The following is a 27236-nucleotide window of genomic DNA, read 5'->3' as shown; positions in this document are numbered from 1 at the left end:
GGAAAATAAAAAAGATCATTAAAAATGAATAGATATACTGCTGGGCAAGGAATTGTGGACAGCCTTGCTTTTGTTTTCAAAGAGGAAGCTTGCCCTTGCTCAGATACATAAAACAGATTTATTGACACCAAGAAGTGAAAAGGGCATTGTTCACATTAGCTGTGACTACCTTCTCCTTGTGTGTGTGCGTGTGTGTGCGCACATGTGTGTATCTGTGTGTCTGGCTGTGTGCATTTTCCCAGCTGTCACAGAAAGGTAATGCATCACACACCTGTTCTTTTCATCTTCCAGTCTTTATCCAAGTGGTACACCTAAAATGTTCCACATTCAAACACATGCCAGTATGCCATCTAACTACATTCCTGTGCAAAACCCCTGCATTCAGAGAGGCGTGACTTTCACTACGTTGCATATTCCCGCAAAAAACTGCAATGAGCATGAGTTACACGTTTGCACGTTATCTATTTGTAATGTTATTTATTTACGGAGGTAATTCAGGGTAAGCGCCTCGCTAGCGGGAACGTTAGCGGTGGTCCACCTGTGATTTAAACCTGCGGCTCGCTGTTAACAAATCACGTCCCCGCTTCGCTGAGCCTCGCCACCTGGGTACAGGAACAAATAAGCCCGTCCTGTCATCCATAACGAGGTTAAGCAGCTGAATTTACAGACACATTCTATCCCTCACGCGAGAGCTCGCCTTCCAGTCCGCGGCCCAATTATTATATATAATTCACATGCGGAGCGCCGCCGCGGTCAGCTCCATAATGAAGCGCTTGAGAAACGCGGCTGCCATCTCTGCCTCTTCTCCGGGTAGCTGTTAGCGGTGTTAAGCATGAGGCACTCCTGAAGTGTGTGTGTGTGTGTGTGTGTGTGTGTGAGAGAGAGAGAGTGTGAGAGTGTGTGTGTGTGTATTTGTGTGAGTGTGTGTTCCTGCTGTCTTACAGTCTCATCACAGATCCACAGTCTCACAGTCCCCTATTTCCTCCTGTTGGGTGATGTTTTGCATCTCATTACATCTCCCCGTGTAGCCTGTAGCCCCACACGCCTCCCTGCTGACCCTTCCGGTTGAAGCTACACCAGACCTGAGCCTGGAGGCTGTAACACGGAGCTAAACAGTCGGTGTCAAGCGCTATAACCACGCGACCTTTCACCCCCCGGGGCTCTGTGGCCGTGTTAAGGGCGACCTCCGCCGCTCCTGCCGGGCAGCTGCTCGGGTCAGACACAGCACCGCTGGGAGCATTCTGGGAAACGAGGCCGCAGCCAATGAGACGACGCTTGCGGCAGATGTTCCAATCTGTCACGTTGCCCATCTTCCGACATGTCTGTCAAAACTTGACAGGTTTGGCTCTAAACAAAGGCGTGAAGCGGGTGTACAGCGACACGCTGCTTACACCTGCCAGAAACAGCCTCGTTTGAAATCCCTTCCAATTACCCTGGCATTCTCCTTGTCTAAATATTGTACAAAGTTGTTTCTGCAAATGACTCCATAGAAACAGATAAGGGGTAAACTAGAAAGTTTGTAAGTAATGCCTTAGTTACCACCAGGTAATGCTAGTTATCGTGACAGCACATTCACTTAAACAGCAAGGAGAGGAGAAGCTGGCCAAAGTCATGGTAACTCACAACATGAATATCTCACAATATGAATGTCAATGAACATCATTGCATTTAAGCAATTAAAAGCAAACAGCACTGGCTGACATTTACTCAGATGCTATCTTATATGGGGGTTCAGAGGGGACACCTCAGTCAGGCCGCCTGGCTGTGTACCGAGGGCTGCCTACTGGTCACAAGTAGCTGGATGACGCCGTTGCCATGGCAGCACATGCTGGCGGGCACGGCATTCCCGTTTCTATGGCAGAGGCCACCTTGCTGGTGACTGTGCCCACCGCTGCACGTGCTCAGTGAGGTGCAGCCTAACAGGAAGTGATGCAGCAGCACCTAAAATAAAGCGACCCTTGCATCCGCTTGCAGCCACTTCAGAAGGACGAAGAAGCTCCAAACAGTAGGTCGAAGGCCAAACAGGCGTCATATTGAACACCAAGGCTTATAACTATGCACGCTCCACTCTGTGCATTACTCTGAGTAAAAACACGTGTATTACCAGGCTACTCTGTGAGTTATGGTAGTTACAAACAACTGTGCTCAAAAGCTAATCTGCAAGTTACTCAAGATGAAGATCCAGCAACATTCACAACACTCACAGTCGGCAGAAGCTCTATTCATACACAAATGTTCAAGTTACTTGGCAGAAGAACATCCATCATTTGAATTATAATATCTTAAAGTAATACAATTCGGGGGGAAACCGCAGAAAATCACTTTATGCATCAGGAAAACAGCCAACTGCAAGTGCTGACCACAGCAGAGTAAAGGCAACAGTTGATGCTTCATCCTAATGGGAAATTATAAAGTCCAAATTTATTATTCAGAAGAAAAACAATCTGCATTAAAGCAAACTGTTAGCGGACGGCAACAGGCTGAGAAGCTGTGAATAATAAACCCTGTGAGGAGATTTAAACATGCAGTTCTTCAGCAGTTGTCTGCCATTTCCCCACAACAATACATGCATGCAATGTCAAAGCAATGTCAGCCAATGAAAGTGAGTGCGGAATGAGTGTCAGCCAATTAAAATGAACGCAGAATGAACATCACCCATTCCAATGAGTTTTTGTTCAATGAGCAGATTTTGTTCAATTTCAATTCAAATTCATTTTGCATGTTAATCATTTTGTTTTTCTACTGGTTGGCCACTTTTACAATATGTCAATCGATGTTGTAGAATTAACCTTTCTCCTGAACAAGCTGAAGTTCTGCCAACGTGAGCCAACAAACATACCATAACGTCACCCCCTCAAATGCAATTACTATACAATGCAGTTTTCAGCAATTTGCCTAGGAGTTAATTGGGTAGCAGTGCCAGGAATGTGTGCTGTTGGAGCCACTCACATCGTTAGGCCAACTGAATGAAAAGTCCTGGGTTAAATTGGTTAAAATGGATTTGATTTGGATGTAAAAAGTGTCACGGGCAAGAGGAAGATGTACCAAGCTGGAGCACTTTGTGTTTGACCTGCAAAGAGAACCGTTTGCCTTGTACACAGAGCGTGTGCAGAACAATCCTCATTCTCTCCCCACACCTACACGCGACCCTCCGCTAAAACATGAGCGACCCCTCCTATACGACAACAGCCACACACACACACACACACACACATCAACCTACATTATTTACTTAAGCCCGGATACGAGGCAAATTAAAGACATCACAAACCGCATCTTCCATTTGTCCACACGATCATTTCATTTACGTCTTCTTGATCTGGACATTGCTTATTGTACAATGACGGCGCCACTGCCAAGATTGAATCCTGCAACCCCGAGGCAATTTAGCTCTATTCCACACTGCCACCCCAACACAGTCTACAGCACTGATGAATAATTCATAACAGCTCTGATGCAGCATAACTTCAGAATACAAATCAAAGGTAACTCCTATTGGTGTGGAATTGTGTGTGGGGATAATACTAGTCTGCAGCCTACCCATAACTCCCATTATATAAATTAAATGCGTTAAATACCTCAAAAAAATCCTTTTGTCATGCAGTTGACATTGAAATGGAGCGTGTACTTACTCTACTTACTCCATGACCAGAAATAAAAGCAGCAAGAGACTCAATCGATTAAAATGTGCAGCACTAGAGGCTTTGTGTTAAATTACCATAAAAAATCTGTAAAATAAAAAAGGTAGAAACAAAGCCCGTAGAGCTCATATTATAAAGCAATAAACAAATCAATTACAGTGTGCATAACATATTCAAAAAAGGCCCAATACACTGAATATGTTCTACAATAAACACTAAAGGAAATTGATTACCAAGACAATATACTCTACCCTGTAGAAGAAACTGAAATAGAAACATGCAAATGCCAGTGTGATATAGGTCAAAAACAAATAAAGCTAATAGCACTACCACTGAAGTGTACAAACCTTGCATCCAATTTAAGCAGTACAGTTTGAAACATGTAAGAACCAAGCTAAAGCACCAATAGAAATAATGCATTCATGAATAGCACCTACACATTGCTGCTAATGCATTTTCTCTCTGGACAAGCAATCTAGATCAGAGATGATAAAAACTGACAAACTTACAAAGTGGTTGCAAGTGTTATAATAGTTACCTTAACACCCATCACTGTGATTCAGCACTATGCAAAGACAAATAAATATGTTTTTAATAGTAAAAGATCACTTGTGACCATCCATTGACTTGTTCCCCCAGCTCTCCAATAAACACTAAAGTTATTACATTACATTTATTTAGCAGACGCTTTCATCCAAAGCGACATACAAAAGTGCAGTCAATTGATCGCTAAGAAAATATGATCGTCCCTAAAAAATGAAATGACTTAGGTAACCACACATAAATTCCAGCTCGTATGCAACAGGGGAAAACAACATTCAGGAAAGAATGGTGCACTCTACATTTTTAGTTCAGATAAGGCCAAAAAATTCAAACATGCAGTGCATTCATCAGTGAAATCAGGTGTAGTATGCAAATCCAAAATGTAACAATTTAATATTGAAATGAATGTTGCTCTTATTTCAATGCTTTCATTTTTAAAACAGAGGTGTGTAGCTCTAAATAATTCAGAAAACATTCAGGAAAGATCTGCATTCAATATTTGTATTTAGGATGAGGCTAAAAGATTCAGGCACATTTGCATTTTACCGTTATCAGCATAAAACACCATTCAGCAGGTGGAAAACAAACAAACAAACAAACAAAAAACTGGAGCAGTATATAAACTATCATTTATGGTTTAGTCATGTACACCATGTAGGCTGACATACATAAGACCTGAAACAAATTCTACCTTTGAATGAATAGACAAAGAGCACAAATAAGCTACCCACACAGGAGTGGGTCTGTCCATCACTTATAACTGCAAGGGGCAAACATGTATCTTAGGTCCAGAGGCCCTGATGGCACGACCCAAAATGAGTTGAAAGCGAGCAGTCTGCTACTCAGAAGGCTAAAGGAACATTGACAGATCTTTAAGTGCTCTGCAAAGCCAGACGGCTGTTTCGTCCATGCAAAAACCAGACTCTTTAGACCATTATCACGTCATTTAAAAATAAAAAAATAGACTGCCATTTAGGTACCATTATTCTGACATCACACAGCTTCACTTCAATTACTGCACTGCTTTGAACCCGGCAGCAAATGCTGACTGCCTGGGTTGCGATCCTGAGCCAGCTGTTCTGTGATTCAGATGGCCCTGTCAATGCGTGCATGACTAATTAAGCGCCGCTATAAACAAGAGTGATTGCCTCGCGGTAAAAGTCGCATCCGAATCCAAAGGCCTCTTCTATTCTTCTTTTTTAATCATATAAGAAGAATTTGTTAAGATACGCAAATAATCTCCCTGCAATGCCAAGGCTGGATGAGTCAGTCAGCCTCTCTCTTCATACGCAAGCAGCACAATGCGGGAGACAGCACTGCGCGCCCTGCTGTGGATCTGTCCGTGGTGCTGAAACGCAGGCCACCGGGAGGAATGCAGCGTGCTTTTCATGCAAGGCCCTACACGTTCAAACGCGCTGACGTTCTTAGCCACGCTTGCCAGCGAGTGCAAGCGAAAGGCGATTGAGACATTCATATCAGAGGAGTGTGGACTGTCACAAAAGCAGCGCGGCTGTGATGCCGTGAGTGACGCCGATGTCGGACGAAGCGGGGACGGAGTGGAACGGATCAGTGTCAAGTGGTTTTCTGCCTCCAGATTAAATGCATCAGTAACTCCAGCAAACCACAGCGGAAAATGGACTGCAGCCAGGGTGGTGATGCGACAGCTTATTTTATGGTCTTTAAAATGTACACTTCGGAATTTTTTCTGAGCGTATGATTAAAGCATGTCAAACACCTCATTCCCACCACAAACACGCCTCAAGCATGTTGACATCCACGTCAATCAAAATACCAAGCACGTGAATACAATCCAACCATCTCTCAACCACCTAAGGGATACAACCACACCTGTGTCTCACCAAACACAAAAATGGACCACATTGTCAATGCATCAACAAACAAGAACACAACCACACTTACACCGTGTAAGAGCTGTGGAGTTCCTGATCAATCAGCTAATTACAGTCAAAGCAAGGTAAAGCCCATCCCCCTGGCTTTCAACCCCTGTGTACTTTCCACTAGCTATATTTATGATACCTATGTAATAATTTTTACTTAAATACCAGGCTCTTTTAAATCTGATATAACCTTATAATAAATAAAACAAAATATAAAAACTCTATCAAAACAGGCCTGAAATGGTGATTCACTGTGTTTCCATTGCTTTAATGAATATGCAATGGGTAGCACCTTTACCACAGAAAACTACCAACAAGGACACTACTTTTTAGCATAGATAATGGACACATGTGAGACATGTTCAGACACATGGCTGTTACAGAGGAAAACACACACTTCCCTGATTCAAGGTTCTCATCACCCTACAGGCATAAAAAATTAATAAACTCCACGCTTGGATCCATTTGGATCTGAAACCTACAAGACGTTCTGGACGAAAAGCTGAATCTCCAAAGCTTAGTCAGACATGCATTATTTAAATGCCAGGAGTGAACACCCTGAGGATAGCTGTACAGGTCTGTACCACTGTTTGCAGGCTAATTATCTCCATGCAGTCGTGAATGGAAAGGAGCCTTAATCTCAGCGAGCGGAGATTGCAGTGTGTCTTCAGGGCCCGTCCTCTCAGTGAACTGACATTTTCTCCACAGGCCCGACTTATCATCCCTCCACTGCCTCCCTACATTAACCCCTGCATGGGAGTGTGGCCCAAGACATGCACCTGACTGGGCATGTGCTAAATTTTCATCAAACATCTCGCTGAACCAGAGGTTGTTTTTAAAAACTGCGTAAACTAGGCCTACGACTGACCATAGATATACTAGTAAGTTATCTGTGCGACAGCTTAGACCCAAGTACAGCAGAAAAATGGCATCCACAACAAACATTTCCCTGTTTGAGAGCAAGTACATGTCATGATGTAAAGCCATCAGCGTTAGGTACTTATCTGCAGTACACAGATAAAACAAAAAGAAAATGCAATGTACAAAAACCCAAATCAAAGGGAAGAAGGCCTACCTCAAAGCTTGAAATCGTATGACTCAAGTGCCAGATGCAGAGCATTGAATACTGACATTGACAAAGATTACGAATGAAAACCCAACTCAATTACTGCCGTCAGAAGATCACTCTGCCAGACCATGGCTTAAATTTCTACTGATTACACTTTTCTTTTATAATTTTGCATTTTACAGCCTGACTATGAACAGCAAATGTGCAAAGAAATAACCCATACAGTCCCGTTGACAGATGAGGGAATAAATTCCCGTTGACAGATCAGGCAACAGGTAAAATTCTGAAAAATATGATGTCACGAATCCGTAAATAGTCATTTCAGCGGTTACTGCAGTGTAAAGGTGTGTGTGTGTGTGTGTGTATGTGGGGGGGGGGGGGGGGGGGGGGGTGAACTACGTAAGTAAATATTCAATTTCAGTGAAACTCACCGAATAAAAACATTATCTTAATTCATGGCGCTCAAGACGCCAAACAAGCCGAAGCACAAATCATTAATTTGTTGCAACTTCCACTGGCTGAATTGCCTCGCGAACGTCATTTACTCATTCTCTAACAATACCACTGCCCTGACAGAACTCCCCGCAGCACGACGAAAAGCCTGGGTTCTCGTCTGGAGGGATATTAAATACCCACATTGCCACAGACCCACGCAATGACTGGCTGACAGCTGCGCTCCATCTGACAACCACAGATTGACATTCAGTGCACGCGTTTCCTCACTTCCACTTGCTGATGTTTTCCTCTCAAGACATTCCGTCTTTAATACTTTAAACACGATCAATATATGATGTGGATACCAAAAAAACAATAACACATAAAAAAATAAAATAAACTACAAAGTACCAGCATTATACTATTCCATTAGTCACATTCAAAGCCAAGAAAACACCTCCCAGTTCAGCCTCCCTCTCCGCTCAGTAGCGAAACATCCTGCTCACACAATCTCAGAATAAGCGCAGCGCCACGAAAGAGGGACAGAGACGTGTTGCCATTGTGCAACTACTATTATCGTCACGGAATTTATTTTGTCACACTCTGATGCCAGCGAGATCAAAATTTAAAAAAAAAAGGAGAAAATGAAAAACCATAGAATTACGACAAAAATAATTGCCGCGTTTACTATTTCAACATTGCGGTAAACTGCAACTAATTAGTACACCACATGCGCACGCTGCCGGACATTAACCAGGAGATAATTCTCAGAGCAAAAAAAAAAAAAAACGATACTATAATTTTATTTTTTATTTTTATGGAAACAGCCTTATAATTCACCAGAAGAGCAATCGCCACCAGACTGACGTAATAAAGGTAAAACATAGCAACGCATTCCATCAGCTATACACCTCAGACCTGCTGTACATACACAACGTCATACATCGTAGCCTGTCACATTACAATCAATTAAAACCAAACGAATCCAGCTTTTAAATGATTACTCTGACAAACACGTGAGGCGATCTGTCAATGGCACACATCCTTTCGATGAAAACGCTGAGAAAGGGGAAGGGGGAAATAAATGGGGGGGGGAAAGCAGAGAGCTGCGAGAGAAGTGGACCTCCGCCCTCTCTAGAGACTGTACTCACCATTAGCACTGCAAAGTTATTGTGGTGCGCACAATGAATGGTGGTAGTATTGCCCAAAGAGCCCGTTATGTGGCACCCTTCTGCCCTCCAGCCCCCGTGTCCATCTAGAAGGTCAAAATCCCAATAGGCTGCAGTTGGGTCTACACCCAGCGCGAAGTGCCGGAGGGCAACGGTAACGGGCTGAGAGAGACTCCAGCTCCCTCCGCTGCACCCATCTGCAAAAGCAACAAATTGAATCAGGGAGACGAAGTGGAAGAGCCTTAAGTGCTACAACGCGAACGTAGCATGGATCCTAAAAAAGAAAACAATTGCCCTGTATAAAGCTTTGGACTACTGTGTGATGAATAATCGAGAGGAATAAAGTGCCAGTCTCTCTTCCTTTTCTCTCTCCTTCTCTATCTGTATACGTGTACATGTGTGTGCGCCTACGAATGTGTACATGTAACCATTAATTTCAACAACACTTAGCTACTCCATTTCTTGCATACAAATAGTATGCAAACCTTTTGCGAATGTTCTAACTCCAGTGCTGTCTAAAGACGGTACAACAATGTAAACTGTGATGCAATTTCCATAAGACCTATTCGTATATTGTTGCAGATTAAACGTCTCCGTTGCTGCCGTTATCAGACTATAAGCACAATGACGTACGTTGTATCGTGTCATTAAACAACCTCAACAGCGACAATAACATCAGAATCCCATGGAAGATATGAAAACGAATACCTGTTTCAATTAGATAAAACACACAGTATTCTGTCCTTTTTCGGCTACCACGCCGATTATGGTGGAAATGGCACTTCACAATCACGTAAAAACATTCACACCACTGCAGCAAAAGGTGGTTATACACGAACCCAGACCCCGAATTGATTCAGCAGGTATTCAAATATAGGTATTCCAAATAACGCATACGTGTGCCTGTATCATCTTTCAGCTTTCGACAACTGCAAATAACTTGTCAACTCCTCACTTCACGGACATTGGAGAAGGAGAAAAATTAAATACATTTATCCCTTACCTAATTTGGTGAAAGCAACTGGTGTCGAAACACTCCTACGTTTCCCATCATCTGCGAGATTTGACGAATTCCCTGTGCAAGGAAAGAGTTTCCCATTTCGAAAGACAATAAACTGCAGCTTGCAAGTGGAGTTATCAACAGATTGCAACGCAGGGGAGCTAGGCGAACCAGCCAGCGGTAATTGGATAGAAGCGACTGCCACTGCGTTCTGCAGATGAAATAAAAAGGGGAAAAAATGTTAATTACAACATGGCATTTGCGGGAGCTGCGCCCAGTTTTAACTCCTGTAAAACAAGACTGATAAGTTGCCTCCCTTTCCCTACAGACTGGGAGCTACCAAATTGCACCAGTAACCGTAGGAGCGCGTTCAATTCGATGCGTCTGCGGCGCTCTCGCTCGCGTATTTGGTCAAGCTCCCTGCCGCAGAGGTGGAAATGGTTCTTACCATCTGTGCTCGAGGGCACATCAACACTGCAGCCCTGATTTAAAGAGACATCCGAACAGGTTTTATCATTCGCATAGATTTAGACGGTCAGTCTGGCGACCCAACCACACCCACCCCCACTCCCCCCCCCCAAAAAAAAATAAAATAAAATAAAATAAAATAAAATAATAAAATAAAATAAAATAAAATAAAATAAATAAAATAAAATAAAATAAAATAAAATAAAATAAAATAAAATAAAATAATTTATTATTAAACTTAAAAAACGACAAAAATGACATTTGTGGTTGAATTAATATGTAGCATCATAGCATCACATAAAGGTCAGAATTTTCAGAAGACAAAGGTCTTCTCCTTTCCGATCCACATACAGTTCACAAGACAAACGGCTGATTTGAATGGCATCTGACATTGTCATTCAAGAAGTGAGGTAGCAGCCCCTCTCAATCCCCAAGCAGAGTAAAGGAGACCATACCAGGCAGAGAGGTCCCGGCTGGTCTTGAGACAGAGCTTTCAGCTTAACCTCGCACATTTCTACATGCCAGTGTCAATGAATGTAGAAACCTCTTCCATACCTATGGCCACAGTTTGTAGCTTATTAGTTGCTGCATTGACTTACACTTGAAAGGGTATTGATTTTCACCACCCCTCAACGGTACAGATCTGTAACTGTACGTGGAATTTATGTTTCAGCATCTTTCACAATTTAAACACGGCGCTACATCTCCTTCTTCAGTCACATCCCATCCGCAGCTCCAGCTCCCCCAGTGAGCTGACCTGCCACCCATTGGCTGAGGTCAATGAGACGACGGCTCACTCGTTAAAAGTGGGTGCTCCATGGGACTCAATCGACATTTAAAAGTAAACATTACAGAGTAATGTTGATTGGATCCTGGCCTTGTGTATGTTATCTCAACTCAATGAAGCTGAACCTACTGTGCCAGAGCTGCAAACCATAGAAAAATAAAAATAAACCTTATTCTACACAATTAGCTCTTTGGAACTTGGATCCCCAAGATATGCAATCAAGTCCCATAACATTTTTTTTTTTCCTCCGATCGCCACGACGAGGAAAAAAAGTGTTCAAAATGCAAAGGCTTTCCAAAAGCTCAACCTGCACCATAAAATTTTAGGGAACAATTCAGGTTTTGGGGACTTCCCCACTGTTTTGGTCGCCTCAAGACACCGTAGCTGCTGTAGTCGAGATGTGCAGCAGATGTTGGCCTGTGAAGAGCTGGCGATAAAGAAAAAAACAATGTTTTTGCATCATGTAATGTTGATATATGGTCAGGGAGCACTTCACAGGCATGCTTCACAACATTCCTGTTTCTATTCACAAGCTAATGACCATCAGCATTCAACTTCAACAAGGCATCTAAACATGGAACGTAGCGTACATGCAATGTGTGCTATACGTTGAACTGACCGATTTAATTTACAGAGCTAAAAGAAGTCAACAGTGAAGGACCCCAGCGGTCCTATACTCCTTAGATTTTTCCTGTTTTCAATTTCACAAGTCATTTGAAATTCATGCTGTCACCACGGTGACAAACGCTCTTATGTCCACCATGCCATAAAGTGTGGCATTCCGTAGCCTTAGTAACCAAATCAACTCCACACCATGCATCACCCCACAGAGCCTTTTTTTCCTTCTAAAGTCTATCAGCCAATCGTCAGCTCAAATACAAACATCAATCACAGGACAGTTAGCAGGTGAAGAGGTCCCCATTCATAATCCCAACCATACTCTTCATTGTGATAGCTTCCACCCCCCTCCAGTCCTAATTCCAGCACCATCTGCAACAGCACGAGACACACAGCTTCCCCAATGGTGCAGCTTTATAGCAAAGATAAAGATCTAAGCTTACAACAGAAGGTTGCCGTTTTTATTCCTGTTTTCCCACTGAACATGGCAGCAGTTCTCAGACTCAGCTCTGGGAGCCCCTGTGCCGGTTATTGTTACAGCCAATATCTTGATCAATTATAGTTGTGAGAAATGGTCTACCAAAAAAAAAAAAAAAAAATGGGCAGAACTAGTTGTCTATAATTATGGTTAGCCTGACTAAGATGAGACCTCAGTGCCTTTGAAAGACGGATGATTCTCAGTCATCAGATCTGAACCCGGTTGAGCATGCATGGGAAATTCTGGAACGGAGATAGTCTTTTCCACCTCCATCAACATGGCCCGATTTGACTGACATTCTAATGGAATAATGAGAATTATTCTCCCTCATGCAGAATTCCAGAAGCTGGTAGATTCTATGCATGGTGGTTTCATGTTTTTCTGCACATGGTTGCCCAGTGCCCTATTAAGTGACTTCATATTGTAGTTACCACCTTTTTGGCCACATATTGGATTTGTAAGGAAACAGCTTTAACTTCAAGGTTTTTGTATCCATGTCAAGTAATCCATGCAGGAATTACAGGACATTTTATACATAGTTTCCCCACTTTAGCAGGCCAAAAGTAATTGGACATTTTTTGTTTGATTTCAAATTAAATGCGCTGGAGTACAGAGCTAAAACAACATAAACCATGACACTGTCCAATTTAAGACTGCACTGTGTGTGTGTGTGTGTAATGTGCATGCGTGCATGCATGTACATATACAGTATATATACGCACATAAATAATTGTAAATTATAAAACATGAACATATTTTGAGATTTTTCTTACTATTGTTTTAGCAGCATTTGCAGATTAGAATTAAAAAGAGCCAACACAGTTGCTATGCCAACCAGCTGCTTTCCCCCAGATGGTTTTTGGGTCTGAGTGTTCCAGTGCAGATTTCAGCAGGAAAATAACACAAATTGCACTGAGAGCAAAGACACGCTCCCACAGCCTCGGACTTATCTTCTCTCTCTCTCGCTCCCTCTCTCTCTTTCTCTCTCTCCGTCTCCCCCTCTCTCTCTCTCTCTCTCGAGCCTATTCCATTAGCTTCAAATCATCACACCATTCCTGAAGGGAAAGCAGTGTTCAATAAATCCATCAAAGCCAATGAGCTCAAAAGAAATACAGACTTCAACTTCAGGGATGGCTAAGCCAATCAGTATTACACACAGTGCATAAAATATTTTTATCTGTATACGCAAAACAGCGCATACTAAATAATTAACCTGCACATTGTGCGGGACAGCAGCTTCGCTGTTGAAAAAGCATTATTGGAAGTGAAAAGCCAATATGGCCGTGAACGCGCCGTGTGCAATAATCTGTGGTCGGGGGGCAAAGGGGTCAGACTTTATTTCTAATGATAAATATTGAGCAAAGTCAAGTGGGTCAGCCAGTCTGGATCGTAAAACAAAACGCTCAGTGTTGCCCTGTTTGTTTATGCCTATAATGATTCCTTTCACTTACTCCATGCTCCCTCTATTGAATGCATTCGCAATACGAAATATCTCCACACTGGTTACGATTAGTGAGTTATGGAGCCCCCCTGTCAGTGCTGTTATCATTTAGATGGCGCATATAAACGTCCACCATGGCCTTTTGGAAAGCAAAGCGTTGACGGACGGTTTAAGTGGGCCTGCACAGTGAACATTAAGCAGGTTGTGAAACGAACGTTAATGCTCTCGAACGCTGAAGCACTGCAGGAGTGCAAGTCTTGCTCGATCCCAGCGAGAGAATTTCGGGACGGGATCAGCATCTTAAAAATGTAATCCCATTTCACAATATTTCTAAGGAGTCAGCATTTGGCCTGGGCGACTGCACTATCTGCAGGAGAAAGACAACCAATCCACAGAATACTGATTGGGATATTCTTATGTTTAAAAGTGTAGAAACCCCCACACACACCTACCAACCCTGTTCACTGTATGGTGCTTTGAGATCAAAGAAAGCATTTAAAAGTGTGGTATAAATGTGTCTTTTCCTCGTAAAGCTGTTATCACAGATTAGTGTGTGAGTAACACACAGGCAAGGGTCCTGGGACATATTTCTACAGTACGGACACAGACAACATGGCAGACACACAACTGTGTGTACACCTGCCCCGAGCATTCCTTCAGCTCCACCACAGCAGCTCAATCACTGTCCCACTTCGATTGGAACCACAGGACTCAGAAACCTGACTGATGGGGTCACATAATTCCATGTCAACTGTGGCTATCACGCCGATACATTCGGTTAAAGACATTAAATTGCCTTAACCTCCCCCATGAAAGAAATCCATAAGGTTGGATTACGCCACAAAGAGAGTCTCTATCTTAAACACGAGGGATTCAATCAAAATGAGGGGCACCTTTCCTGTTCGGTACGGTTTGTAAGGTCCGTTTTACTTGAGGTGTCTGCCGTTTGGCTTCAACCTTCACGTTTTCAATTTTCAGTTCAGGAGGAAAATAAGATAAGTTGTGAATAAAGCCCATCTGTTGCCATTGGAAATTCTATTTATGAAGCAGCCTCTGTGTCACTGAAGTGAGTGACTGCATCATTTCAGACGTGAACTGCATCTCGGCTGCCAGGTGTAATTGGGGGGGCATTAAATATTTGTCAGAGCCAGCTTGCGCATCTTTAGAGCTAGCTGTCGAAAGCAATAACCTTTCCCCGGCAAAACACATTGCACTTGTTGGTTACAATACAACAAGACATTTTATCAGGAAAAAAAATCTAAATGTATTGATTGCTCTTGCCTCAGATATGGTAGATTGTTTTCATTGCCTATTCAAGTTAGTAACAGGCACAATATCTCTATTCATTAAAGGCAAAAGGAGACCTTGCTCAGCCGATGGTATGCTACACTGACAGCAGGAAGACCTACAACACAAAAGGCCAGAAGCACAGTCAATGTGAATGGCAGGATCGTGCAAAATATGAACTTTAAAATATTAACTCTTCTACCCTACATTCTTCCGCATGTGTTTAATGAACTCAGAGGCTCAGATGAAGACAAAAAGAAGAAAAGAAAGATCTGGGGGCGTCTATGATAGCCTGAATCGAAGGCTCTGTCATCTCGGCGCATGTGCTTCATACGGCGGTAATGGCACTGTCTTGACATGCCACAGGGGAACTGCTGAGAGGGCAGTTGTAGTGGCTAAATGGACCAGGTGGCTGACATGAGAAGATGGCGCTTTGCTGACTGGTGTAGTTCATCAGCCAACTGCTCACCGGTGCAGAAGCTTTCCACAAGCGGCACACACCTCTAACAGGGTCAAAGGAAACGGGGCCTTAATTAATTGCTTAAGCTGCAACCCTTTTAAAGGTGAAATGCATTATTGATGCCTTTAGTATATTACCTTTTCCAGCAGTTTCAGGGTATCTGAATTACATTTTATTTTCATAAATTTCATTTTCAGTCATTCCAATGGGTCACACAAGTTCACTTGTTGGCCTGGATTTGAACCCACTGGCTCTGTTGGTCTGCAAACTTTGCCAGGGTGTCCCTACACACCCAGCTGTTTATCGAAGCTTGATACTATGCAAAATGCCACACAGGTGTACGTGTTTTTACATTGTCTGGATGGCTCACCCTGTTCATTGCGTGCACCACGTCACCCAATCCATGCACTGTAAAGATCAGTGAACCGGCACACCGTGGTTTAAGGGTCACTGATTGCAGAGCAACTCCCAAGTGCACCCATGCTTAACCCATCACCAGTCTGGGGAAGAAGAAAAATGATCCTAAAAGGGGCTTTGTGCTATATCTCGGAGATATAAAAATGAAAAACATAAAAAATGGTAACTTCATTCAAATAATTGAGTCAAATTACTCGTTCATAAGCAGTACATAAACATTAATAAATGCTTACGTCAACAACGACAAATAGGCTTACCATGTTTTATGCCACCACATTACCAAGATAATATACCAAGAGACACACACCATATGCCTACATGCAGATATTGACATAGTGCTTATGTTGTGCTTATTGAGTTATATAGCTCTTGGAAGCATTCATTGAATGTGTCACAATGTTTGCAATTACTGCTGAACAGTATGTGCATTATCAAATCAGTTTAAACATCCTGCCTCATCTTCTCATGTCCCTGAACTCCAACTGTAGCCCAGGCTCTTCGGTAGTACCTTTGAGGTTTTAGCTTCCTTTTTACAGCTGGGTTAAAAAAAAAAAGAAAAAACGCTTCCTGTAGTTTCAGAAAGCTCACACATCAGTTTCTCCTGGGGTACATTTTCAGACTCAGTATGCTGATTTTTTATGATGTATGGGCCACACTGCATTACTGTAATGACCGAGGAGAAAGGGCTCCTCAAACACGCTTCCAATATACGATGCAGCTGGGATACAGTCTCCATGGAAACCTGGTGATGAAGCTGCAAGACTTGACCATTTCACTGCACTCTGGGTGCATCTGAGAAGAAGGGTACCAGGAAGAAACATAAAAGATGGAATTGTCTCATGGCCGACAGTTCATTATTACATCACAGAACCAAATCATGAATATTCAAGAGCTTTCATTTGCATTATTGCATCATATCACCAGATTATGAATATTCAAAATTGGATTTTGAGGAAGCCGACATTAATCATCTGCTTTTTTTTGTCAAGGGAGAGCTAGTGCATTAGTCTAAATCACCTTCACTGTACTTAAACTAAGGGCAGAACCCAAAGGACTACATGTGCGCCAGGTGCAGATTTAAATTAAAATGGGTTTTTAATAACGCTTGTTTGAGAAATGTAATATTCTTTATTATATTAATGATAAACACCTCGGTGGGAAATAAGACACAAGCACACAGCCGTGGCCAACCAAGGTATAATCTGCACTTTGAAATTAAACTGGATATGAATGCAAAGGAATAGCCTGGAGTAGAATAACATGGCATTTACAAGTGTGCAGCTTATCTTATTTTCAGCAGATGCTCTTATCAGTAATACATTGCAGCATACGCCTTTACATATCATGTATTTGTCTCGCTTAGCATTTACCGAAGCAAATCAGGTCAGGCAGGGCAGGCTGTTTAAAGGAAACGTACAAATTAAAATGCCTTTGTGATAATATTTTTGCAAAAAATGAAAACAAAATTTAAATCCGTCTTAATACGCATGTCCTTTATTTTGAAAGAATTATATGGGTCATTTGTTTCATGAGACAGGAAATGGTTCATTTAGCCTTTTTTTTGGGGTCAGCAAAGCCTGCGTTGGGGTCAGTCTGACTCAAAGCAGCACAGAAGACGCAGGCGTTGAGGAGGACACCTCCACTGCGCTCCTCTGCCCAGTGAGGAGGCCTGAGCAGCAGGGCTCAGGGGTCCAGAGCACTGATCACAAAGCTGAGAGAGAGGCGATTTATCCCCGCACTCTACGGCCCTGACCCTTTTCCGCTTTATCGATCCCATAATGCATCACCATCGCCACGGCGCAAAGCTACCCCTCCCCCTGCATCTGCAACCCCCCCCCCCCCCGGCCTTCGGTAATAGCCCAGTGGCGTGGGACCCAGAAGCTATTTTTCCAGGAAACCAATCACTCCGAGGGGACGCAAGTAAATTTGCACGCACTTAATCAAAACGTGCGTGTGGCATCCATCACAATATGACAGAAATGCCTTTTCGATTTCAGAGGAGAGGGAAGCGAGCACATTGTACACCAATCTGCAGCACTACTTCTTTTGAAATGGTCTGGTCCGGGTAATCAAACCACTTGAACAGCACAGCCAACGGAACCATGGCCAGAGGTCGTATCTCGAACTGCGAGAGGTTCTGAAGCTAATCGGAACTAATTTGGGAATAGACGCCTGGACTACTGACATCATATCACATCACCAATTGTTCTGAACCCTGAGCAGTGAACAGTAGTCAAACTGAAATATTAAATTTGTGCCCCGAGATCTTTTTTTTGCAAAACAGTGAAAAGCCTGCTCTCCTTTCAAATTTTTTGAAAGCAGAGAAGGTAGCAGTTAGAGAAGGATTCACAGGTCAGAAATAGGGGTGGAACATTTACGATTTTCTCCACAAGATGACAAGCTGATTCATGCTTGCGATTACTCCAGTAATTTTTTGGTGCATAAAGCCTGTTTTGCAGAAGCAGACCCCCTTAAAGACATGGCCGAGCGTTTCCTCTGGCTTTACCTTGCACAGATCACCAGGACAGGAATAAGCGAATAAGCTTTCAGTCTCCTTTCCAATAATTAGAAGGATTTAGTAGATTGACAGGCTACTAACAGTGTTTGATAGATGTTTTATTTGGTATTCTGGGAAAAGAAGACATAAAAATAGACAAAGCTAGGCTACGGCTTGTAAATCATAGTCTAAGATTGTAAAACATTTAGCCTTAAGCCTTGTGCATTGCACTCAAGGGAATGCATTGTGGAAAATAAACAAAGTTACCCATCTCTTACACTTGACAAACCAAAACAATTAAAAAAGAGAGTACACAAATGCATGGTGCTCATGGGAGAAAACACACTTGCTTTGGGATACAAAACAAAATAAATGTATGGTGCAAAAGATGATCTGTAGGCCAACATATTATATTCTGACATGGTCAATGTGACATTTTTGTGAACAACTTTAATGGCTATCTCTAGCCTACATCTTGAATAGCCTAGAATAAACAGCAGCATGGCCAATTTAGCCTATAAACAGTAGCCTAGACTGTGTTTGCACTTTTAAGCTTTATTAAAACAATTGCTTTAAAAGGAAATATATTAATGAATTGCATGGAAAACTCAAATATTAGATTCAAGAGCTTCTAAATGAATATCCATTACAGCACTAAATGCAAAAACAAGAGTTCTATTTTAGGTCAAAAAAAAGAAAAGAAAAGAAAAAGCAAACCAGGTATAAAAGGTTGACTGTATGCTTTCTACGCTGTGTTTTTCTTATAACAGTCATGTTTCAGGAAAATAAATTATTCTGTTTTAGGCTTTAGTGTTAGGCTGTTAGTGTTAGGGTTAGGAAAGGTTGGGGTAAGATTCGATTTATGTTTGTGAGGTTGGGAAAAGGTTAGGACAAGGGTTAGTCTGCTTTTAAATGTTTGAAAAAAAATTGCTACAGGGATGGAACACAATGCATCATTACATCATTTGGATTTGTAAAAAATATTTTGAAAAATAAATTATTTCAAACGCACGCTGTGTTTATTTTATTGAATTCATGGTATTTGAATTGTTTTTCACCAATTTGATTTGAAAATGGTATTTAAGAGAACTCTTAAAATTAAGTTCAACAGGTCAAAATTGGGTTCAGCTAGGGTTAGGGTTGAGGCAAGATTAGGGTTGTGTTATCTAGCTTTAAATTAGTCAGGATGACAAACAAAATGTAGTTATCATTCATCTATACATGCAAATATATATACGTCCAAATACCACAGAAGTAAAGCTAAAGTTCGTTCTGGTAACAAAAGCTTAAAACTGTAAAAGGGTTCACTCCCAAGCAAAAATGCTAATGAGTATTGCAGACCAGAATGATAATTAAAAATATTTTTGATAAAATATTTACAAATATTTCTAGTTCATATTTTTGTGGAAGTGGGACTGGGAAGCTAGCGGTGGGTGATCCCAGTGTCCTCCAGTAGGACTGATGCCATCCAGCCCCTCAATCTGAGAACCGCACTCACTGAAGTTACCCCTCCCCAGAGCCCCCTTCATACCGAGCACCAATACTCCTCTCGGCTACTGGCTCCAGCTTGGCCCAGATTTAGTTTGAGAGGGAAGGGCACATTTTCAGAGATACTCCACATAAAGCACTCTGAACAGCTTGGCTAAATGCTAATGAAATGAAAAGCCATAAATCTGCACGGTTTGGGAATCAAGAACATTTTCCAAGCCAGAGAGCGCGAGAGAGAGAGAGAAAGAGAGAGAAAATGGAAATTGAATTAATTCATTTATTTCTGGCTGTGAATACTACACTTAAATATTGATTGTTGTTGCATAAAACACTACGCTATGATACAATAAATACAGCAGCAAGCCTTTTCTTTCACTGTGAAAAATTTACCATGGCACAGAATCCAATGATACCCCTTGCAATCTGCGTGCTGGATGTATCATTTTACGATTTAGGGGGGGAAAACAGTTGTTCTAGAGCTGCAATGTAAAATTTTCACTGCCAAAGCTGCCAGTTAGTCTACCAGAGCTCCCACATTGTCCAAATCCACCAGAGGAGTCACACTCAGAAAATGTGTTCAGGAGCTCTCCAGCCTAGCGAAACCCCTCCTTCCCCACGTAATGGCACAGTTATTTACGAGCCTAGTTATCACAGGCAGGGTTAGGATTTGACCCTGTCCACAGAACACACTGTAACCATATTGAAGGCTGTTCAGATGGGTGATTTTATATGTCTAATGACAGACATTTGTTGTGATGCTTCATTCTCTAGATGGTGTGTATGTGTGTACATGTGCAAACAGTTTTACTATGCATTTAAGGCATATTATGCAGGATTTTTACTTAGAAAATATTAGAAATTTACCATGCTAAGGCATATCTATGATGCACCAGCAATGTGTCTTTACTCACTTTCACCAAATTCATGCACCTTTTTGTTGTTCTAAAATGTGTTTGGGACATTTCTTGGTGTGGTGCTCTTTTCTGTGTGGGGAGGGCTGGGTGTGGCTGCAGAGCATGTGGTTTGGGATCAGATTTCTGAGTGTTTGTTGCTAGCTAGCTAGCTACTGCAATAGCCCAGACACAGCGAAGCAAAAAGACAAGCCGACAGGGCTTATTCAAGAACTAGAGTTAACCTTGGAATTGCTTTTCCAGAAGTCAGCTGAAGTTTGACAAGCAGATAAAAAGAAATGCAGAGCTGGCTCGTTTTCTCTTGGACCTGTGAGTAACCTCCAGCTATCCAGCTCAGGTTGCCAGACATCCAGTTTTTGACCGGAATGCCTGGTTGTATGTGTCCGGTTCATGGTCTCAACCGAACATTGTTATGCCTGGTCCGAGTAACTGATGGAAGAAATTTACCAGTAGTTTCTAATGAATTCACAAGTAAGCAGCTCGGTTGGGTAGTCGAGGGTGAGTGGGTCAGGTTGAGGATGGAGGAAGAGACTTCTATTGATTTTAAACGCAGGCTAAAACATCCTGCATAGTATGCCTTTAAGGGTCACACTTCACCACATTATCAGTCTCTGATTTGACTGAGCATTGTATGTGTGTATGTGTGTGTGTGTCTATGCATGCAAGCGTGTTTCATATGTCTCATTTTTCTTATCTGAACCCATCTTTAGAGCCCTGCGATTAACTTCAGATGGATTTCGATTTATTTCTCCAATATTTCAAAATCACATCATAAGCTGTACCGAGCAACAGAACAGATATCAGAGTGCCAACACGAGCCAGTGGCATGTCTCTCTGAACAACAGAGCAACAGTAAAATGTCTCCTCAGCAATCACAATTACGCGATAAATTCAGTTTGTTCTCACAGGGCCTGGTACAGCTTTTTAAAACAGAAAAAAACTGATATTGTGTTTGGAAAAAGTTTAATTAATTATTACTGTGGGCTCATCACCAGGGAGCTCATTAGCATAAGATGCTGCGCTGTGGGTGGGCATCCTCCTGGACCACTCAGACGAAACATTTCCCCGGAGAATATTTTAACAGATAAGTGAATTATGAGAAATGAGTTCATTCTATATGCACCAGGCATGCCAGCTCTGGCAAAACAAATGAGCAGCTTCAGGAATGTGTTAATCGTTAATAGGAATACGTTATATACGGTCCAGTGAGCATATTTCTTGTTTATATCGATTTGCATTACAATGCCTAAAAAAAAAAGAAGATTATATAGCCATTTGAGAGAAATACGTAGGATATATTTATGGATCTTTTTAAAGCCACTTTCGTGTTTGGGGGCTCCGAGCGGTGTCTGTTGAAGTCTGTATATATCGACTTTCACCGCAGCATTTATCGACTTGGTCAGGCAGTAAAGACGGGGTCCCACTGCAACCGTAGGCTTTGATTGTGCCACGCGGGCAGGTTATCTCTTCCCACACAAATCAAAGCAGATCACACAAAAAAGAACAAGGGAGCGCATGCTGCATTTCTGCGACAACATGTCACATCTATTGAGAGAGAGAGAGAGAGAGGAGGAGAGATGGAAAGACGGAGAAAGAAAAAGAAAGACAGAGCCAAAGAGCCGAATGGACACGTCCTCTTCTTTGCGAATGGCAGCATGCTGCCAGTGTTACCATGGCATGCGGCACCCTAGCTGTAGTGGGGGGGGGTCTTCCAGAAAGACGGCTGTTATTTAAAGGACTTTTCATCTGTAAATCAGTAATTGAGGCTCCCCAGTCCCCCGTCTATCTGCTGAAGCGAATCATTTTCCTTATCTGCACGACCTTCCAGCAGACACAGCAAGTAGGAATACAGCAAGGGGCCACTGAGGCTATGGAAGGACAGAGGGCCCTCCCTCAGTCTCTAAAACCCACCCCTTCTCTTTCTCCAAATCACTACCTTTTACTCCTAAGTCTCTAAATTCCACTCCTTCCTCTCTCAAAGTCTCCAAATCCCACCCCTTCTCTTCCTCAATGCCTCCAAATCACAACCTATTACTCCTAGAAGTCTCTAAATCCCACCCCTTCCTTTCTCAAAGTCTCCAAATCCCACCCCTTCCTTTCTCAAAGTCTCCAAATCCCACCCCTTTGTTCCTCAGTCTCCAAATCCCACCTCTTTCCTTCCTCAAAGTCGAAAAATCTCACCCCCTTCCTTCCGCAAAGTCTGCAAATACCGCCCCACCTCCCTTGTAGTCCATTAACCTTCCCGTGTCCCACCCCCTCACCCAGTCCCCTGTCCCGTCTCCAGACTTCCCCTCCCTAATCCCCTTTAGAGTCACAGATAACCGCTGCTGAACCGAGTCTGAAGTGCAAACAGGCTCCGCAGATCAATTTCCCCCGGGAGCTTCCCCATGGCTGACACAAAGGGTCCGGACGCGCACACATCTCTATCGGCCAATTGATGAATTCATTAGCGCAGAGACTGCTCCTCGCCGGCCTCTCCTGCTCCTGCCACCCCTGTGCCGCTGTGAATTACTCCCGGCTTAACGAGGAGACCCTGACGAGCGGGACGGAGGCGCGAGCCCGCCCAGCTCACAAGCCTCCATATGCAATTCAGTCTTGCCCTTGAGATAGCGAGAGAGAGAAAGTGTGTGTGTGTGTGTGTGTGTGTGTGTAAGTGGAGAGGCAGGGGGAAAACTTGAGAAAAGGTTTGGAGAGGGTTGGACCTCCTGGGACTCTGCTAGGACACTCGTTTCATCATTATTTTCCCACCGTAAAGGCTAAATCCGTGAGGGTATTCTGGTGACAGAGCAGCTCTGGAGGGGGGGGGGGCGGATTAGAGGGCAGGAGAGGGAGTGAGAGATGGGAGCAGTGTCTGTCAAGGACAGTGTCCCTGTCTGTCGCGGGCAGTCTGTGTCTGAGTCCTGTCTAAGACGAGAGGACAGCGAGTCAGCCAGTCTGAGGACGGAGTCTTTCATGCACAGGGGGGTGGGGAGGGTTCATAATCATATCTGAAGTTAAAGCCAGAGGCTGCAGGATAGTATACAGGTGAACCAGGCTCTCCTTGCGTGGAGGGTTGGGGGAGGGGGGGGGCTTCACAGAGGAGGTGGATGATTGGGAGGTGATGAAGAGGAGAGGCAGGGGGTTAGGGGCGATGGAGGATGGTTAGAGTGGGGGGGGGGGGGTGGACACAATGAAGGCAAATTGCTTTTCTTTTTTCTCATAGTTGTCGTAACAGGACATAAGAGGAAGAGAGATGTTTATGTAGTTTTTAAATGGTTCTCCCCCCCATGTTTTGCCCCCAAGACATACACAAGCTGCAACGCTCAACCTGTCGTAAAAACAAATGTTTCATGCGCGTGAGAGTGCACGTGTGCGTTTACCACTGTTAGTTTAACACGTGTTAGCGAGTTTTTGCGGGCATGCATTTGTGTTATTTTGCATACATGTGAATTAATGCATGTGGCCAGAGAAACACATTTCTTATGTATAAATGTCCGCCCAACGTGGTCTTCAAGTTGAAAACATCATTCTTCCACCAGGAGTGCGACGAAGATGGGAGGAAGAGAGATAAATGACAACCCAAGGGAGAGAAAGTGATGATAAGCTGTAGATGAAGAGGAGCTGGCAGAAGAGAAACCATATTTAATTTTTATGTGAGAATTATTCGCGGGCGCTGCAGAAACACTCCAACTCCATATTAAAACAAATCATTCGCCATAGCCACCGGACATACTCATTTCAGCATCAGCTGCTTAAAGAGGCTATCACAACACTTGCTATCGTGACATTTTGAGTGGCTACCTCACGAGAATACATTAGCATGGCATATCGCATTTCCACACCTTTGGGGGGGGGGGGGGGGGGGGGGGGTAGCTGTGAGCATAACTAAGCTAGGGATTGGCTGTGGAGGAGCTTCTTAAATCATGTGAAGAGAATAAGGCTTTGCAGAACCAAAATGGAGGGAGTTATCATGGGGTATCACTCGTTCACTGATTTAAACCAATCATTTTGGTTTCCTGTGGAGGGGAAAAAACGTTTTGATTGGTTCAAATTAGTCAATATCTTTCCACCTATTTCAGGGAAACTTAGACCCCATCACTGCTTCTAATTTTGCCATTTATGTAATTTTACTGAAAGGGCCTCAATAGGAATGGCTCCTTAAACCTTCTCAGAAACGCTAAACTTGAGAGAAGGAATGATTCCGCCAAATGGCCAATCGGCACAGATCTGCTTCCTTGCCCAGCGGAGTGGATTCATGCTGGGACATCCAAGGCAGCGGCGTCCCTGATTTCTGCGGCTGTTAGCAGAGAGGTATCTCAAACCGCCCCCCCCTCCACCCCCTTGTTAATGGACTTTTTCACTTTTACTGCTCGACTGTGCTCACACAATGTAGTTCTCTCTTTCGTTAAATAATTCACAAAGCTGGAAAGGCCCTAGGTGAGCCCACGTTGCCTGCTGGAATTTTCTCTCTCTCTCACTTGGTCTCTACCTCCCTCCCTCTGTGTTCTCCCCCACTTAAAATCTTAATAAAGCTCTTTGTTCATTATCAAAAACCTTGTCTTCGACAGTACGCTAGAGCAAAAGACATTTAAGTTTATGCGTCATTATATTCAGATGCTATTTACCAAACCAGCTACCTCGGATCAATTAAGATAATCAGGACATGTATTTTAATGAACACATTTTCTTTTGCTGTGCAACCCTGGGGTCCCACGGTCTCAAAACAATTGTTACTGAACCAGACTTTATCTCTGTTGTACACTGTTTATGTAAAACTGTACATGTTATTTTTAAAATTTGAACCAAACCTGCTGCTAGGATTTAAGCAGCCAAATTAAACATTTGATGCTAAATGCTTTCTATACACAAGTCAGCAGTGTTGCATAGTGTTAAGGGAACTGGATATATAATTTTGCTGTTTCAGGTTCAAATCCAAGGTGGGCCACTATATGAGGCAATATTAATATAGCAACAATGGCTCTTTCAACATCTCAGGCATTGCCAGTGCATTGCAGGATTGAGTCTGGGCTGTGTCTTAACTAAGACACCAGTTGGCTCTTGGCCCACCAGAATAGGGTAGGCTTGAGTTGGCTAATTTTCCTTACGTTAGCAGTGAAGCAACCACTGTCTACTTATGCTACTTTTAGCAGAGACAGGCTATTTGGCTAGATGTGGCCCTGTTCCCACAGGCGCTAGCTCTCCTGTATCCCACTGTGTGGCTGGTATGCAGTTATATAGCTGCAGGTCCTCCTGTAGCTCCCGGCGTGGGTGTTAAAAATCTGTTTTGTAAGACACTTTTAAAAAGGACATGTGCCAAGGACAGAAAATACTAATATAAGAAGAATCAAATACCTTGTATAACAACAAAAGGTTGCAGCCTCCAGCAAGAAAAGGAATAAGTTGTAGAAAGGAGGAGTAGACATGAATTAGTGTGAGTATTACAGACGCATGAACAGGGAATGAGTTTCATGATGCACTTTGACAGAATGTACATACAGATCAGAGCTCAAACCGTCTTAATACACCAGCCCCAAACCATTCCACTCTCAACATCTAACATGTATTCCCTGATCATGCAGTAGCAGAGTTCATGAAAGTGACATGATTTCATGATTTGATTTTTGCACAGCTCGAACACGTGCGGTTTCCAGAAGACATTTTTGAACCCAGACTGATATTTTTAACCATTAACCTGATGGCAGGCAGAATCTGCACAAATATTCTTCCATTCTCTGGAAAGTATGAGTGACTAATTTGCATATACACACAAACTCACACCCACCATACACCCCCACCCCTCCCCTGCTGTCACTCTGCCCCTCCTACGGACAGGAAGTCAGGACCGGACACCAACCGATGCAGAGAGACACGAGGCCTGCGCTCCGGGCCCGAGGCTCTGGGAGGGAGCCCCTCTGTGCTCCGGCCCGCTCGGGCTGTAAACAGACGCCAGCCGCAGCGCTCGTGGGTCTGGGGGGCTTCACTGCAGATTCGGGGGGGTGAGTATTTCTGGCCAGACTCTCGGGGGTGGATGGTTTGGATGGGGCTGGTGGGTAAATGGATTTTTCATTGACCAGTTAGGCAGCACGTCAAACCCAACTGGACGGTTCGTTAATTTCCCTCAATCAGCAGAACGGGGCCCAGCACATGCTGTGGTGTAATAAATAGTCATATTAAATGCACCCCGCAAACAGACCAGGTCAGAATTGCATCCTCATTTTTCCAGTAATGGACTCCTTAACTAGCATCAAGGCATTATGTGAAGACAAACAGGAAGAGATTAATAAGGATCTGCCTTTAGGTGTCAAAGTCGTTAGAGGTCACAAGAAATAAGGAGGGGAGAGGGAACAGGTGAAAGAGGAAGGAGGAGACAGAGAGAGAGAGAAATGGAGAAAGTGGCAAACCACTGGACCAACAGACACGCACATCTTTCGCTGGCTCCAGAAGGTAATGTAATCTTTCTACACAGCATCGCCAGCAGCCCTGCCTACATCTGAATTTCGCTTAAAGTGTCACTCCCAATCCATGCTCTAATCGCAGGCCCCTGTAATGTGCATCGACAGGCCACAGTTTGAGAGAGAGGAGAGTGTTAATGCCACAAACAGGATAAGTGAAATGAATCTGCCGCTGACACTTGGACTCGCCACCCAATT

At 43.2% G+C, this 27236-nt stretch overlaps 1 protein-coding gene across 4 annotated transcripts in view; it reads right to left on the bottom strand.

The window, feature by feature from the left end:
* Positions 1-27236, bottom strand: part of LOC118218168 (adhesion G protein-coupled receptor A1) — a 100549-nt gene that overhangs the window by 22155 nt on the left and 51158 nt on the right. For 2 of the 4 annotated variants that reach the window (XM_035400621.1, XM_035400623.1), the window contains 2 exons: positions 9759-9966; positions 8738-8952 (listed from right to left, as the gene is read on the bottom strand). The exons of 1 other annotated variant lie outside the window; for it this stretch is intronic. In XM_035400621.1, the coding sequence (XP_035256512.1) occupies positions 8738-8952; positions 9759-9966 (423 nt within the window). Of the gene's footprint in view, positions 1-8737; positions 8953-9758; positions 9967-10203; positions 10312-27236 lie in introns of those variants that run through there. One more of the 4 variants, XM_035400624.1, reaches the window with a different exon arrangement.

Source organism: Anguilla anguilla, chromosome 18 (genome assembly GCF_013347855.1).
Source record: "Anguilla anguilla isolate fAngAng1 chromosome 18, fAngAng1.pri, whole genome shotgun sequence".
Taxonomy (NCBI): Eukaryota; Metazoa; Chordata; class Actinopteri; order Anguilliformes; family Anguillidae; genus Anguilla; species Anguilla anguilla.
Note: the sequence above shows the minus strand (reverse complement) of the source record. Positions and strands in the feature narration are given on the sequence as shown.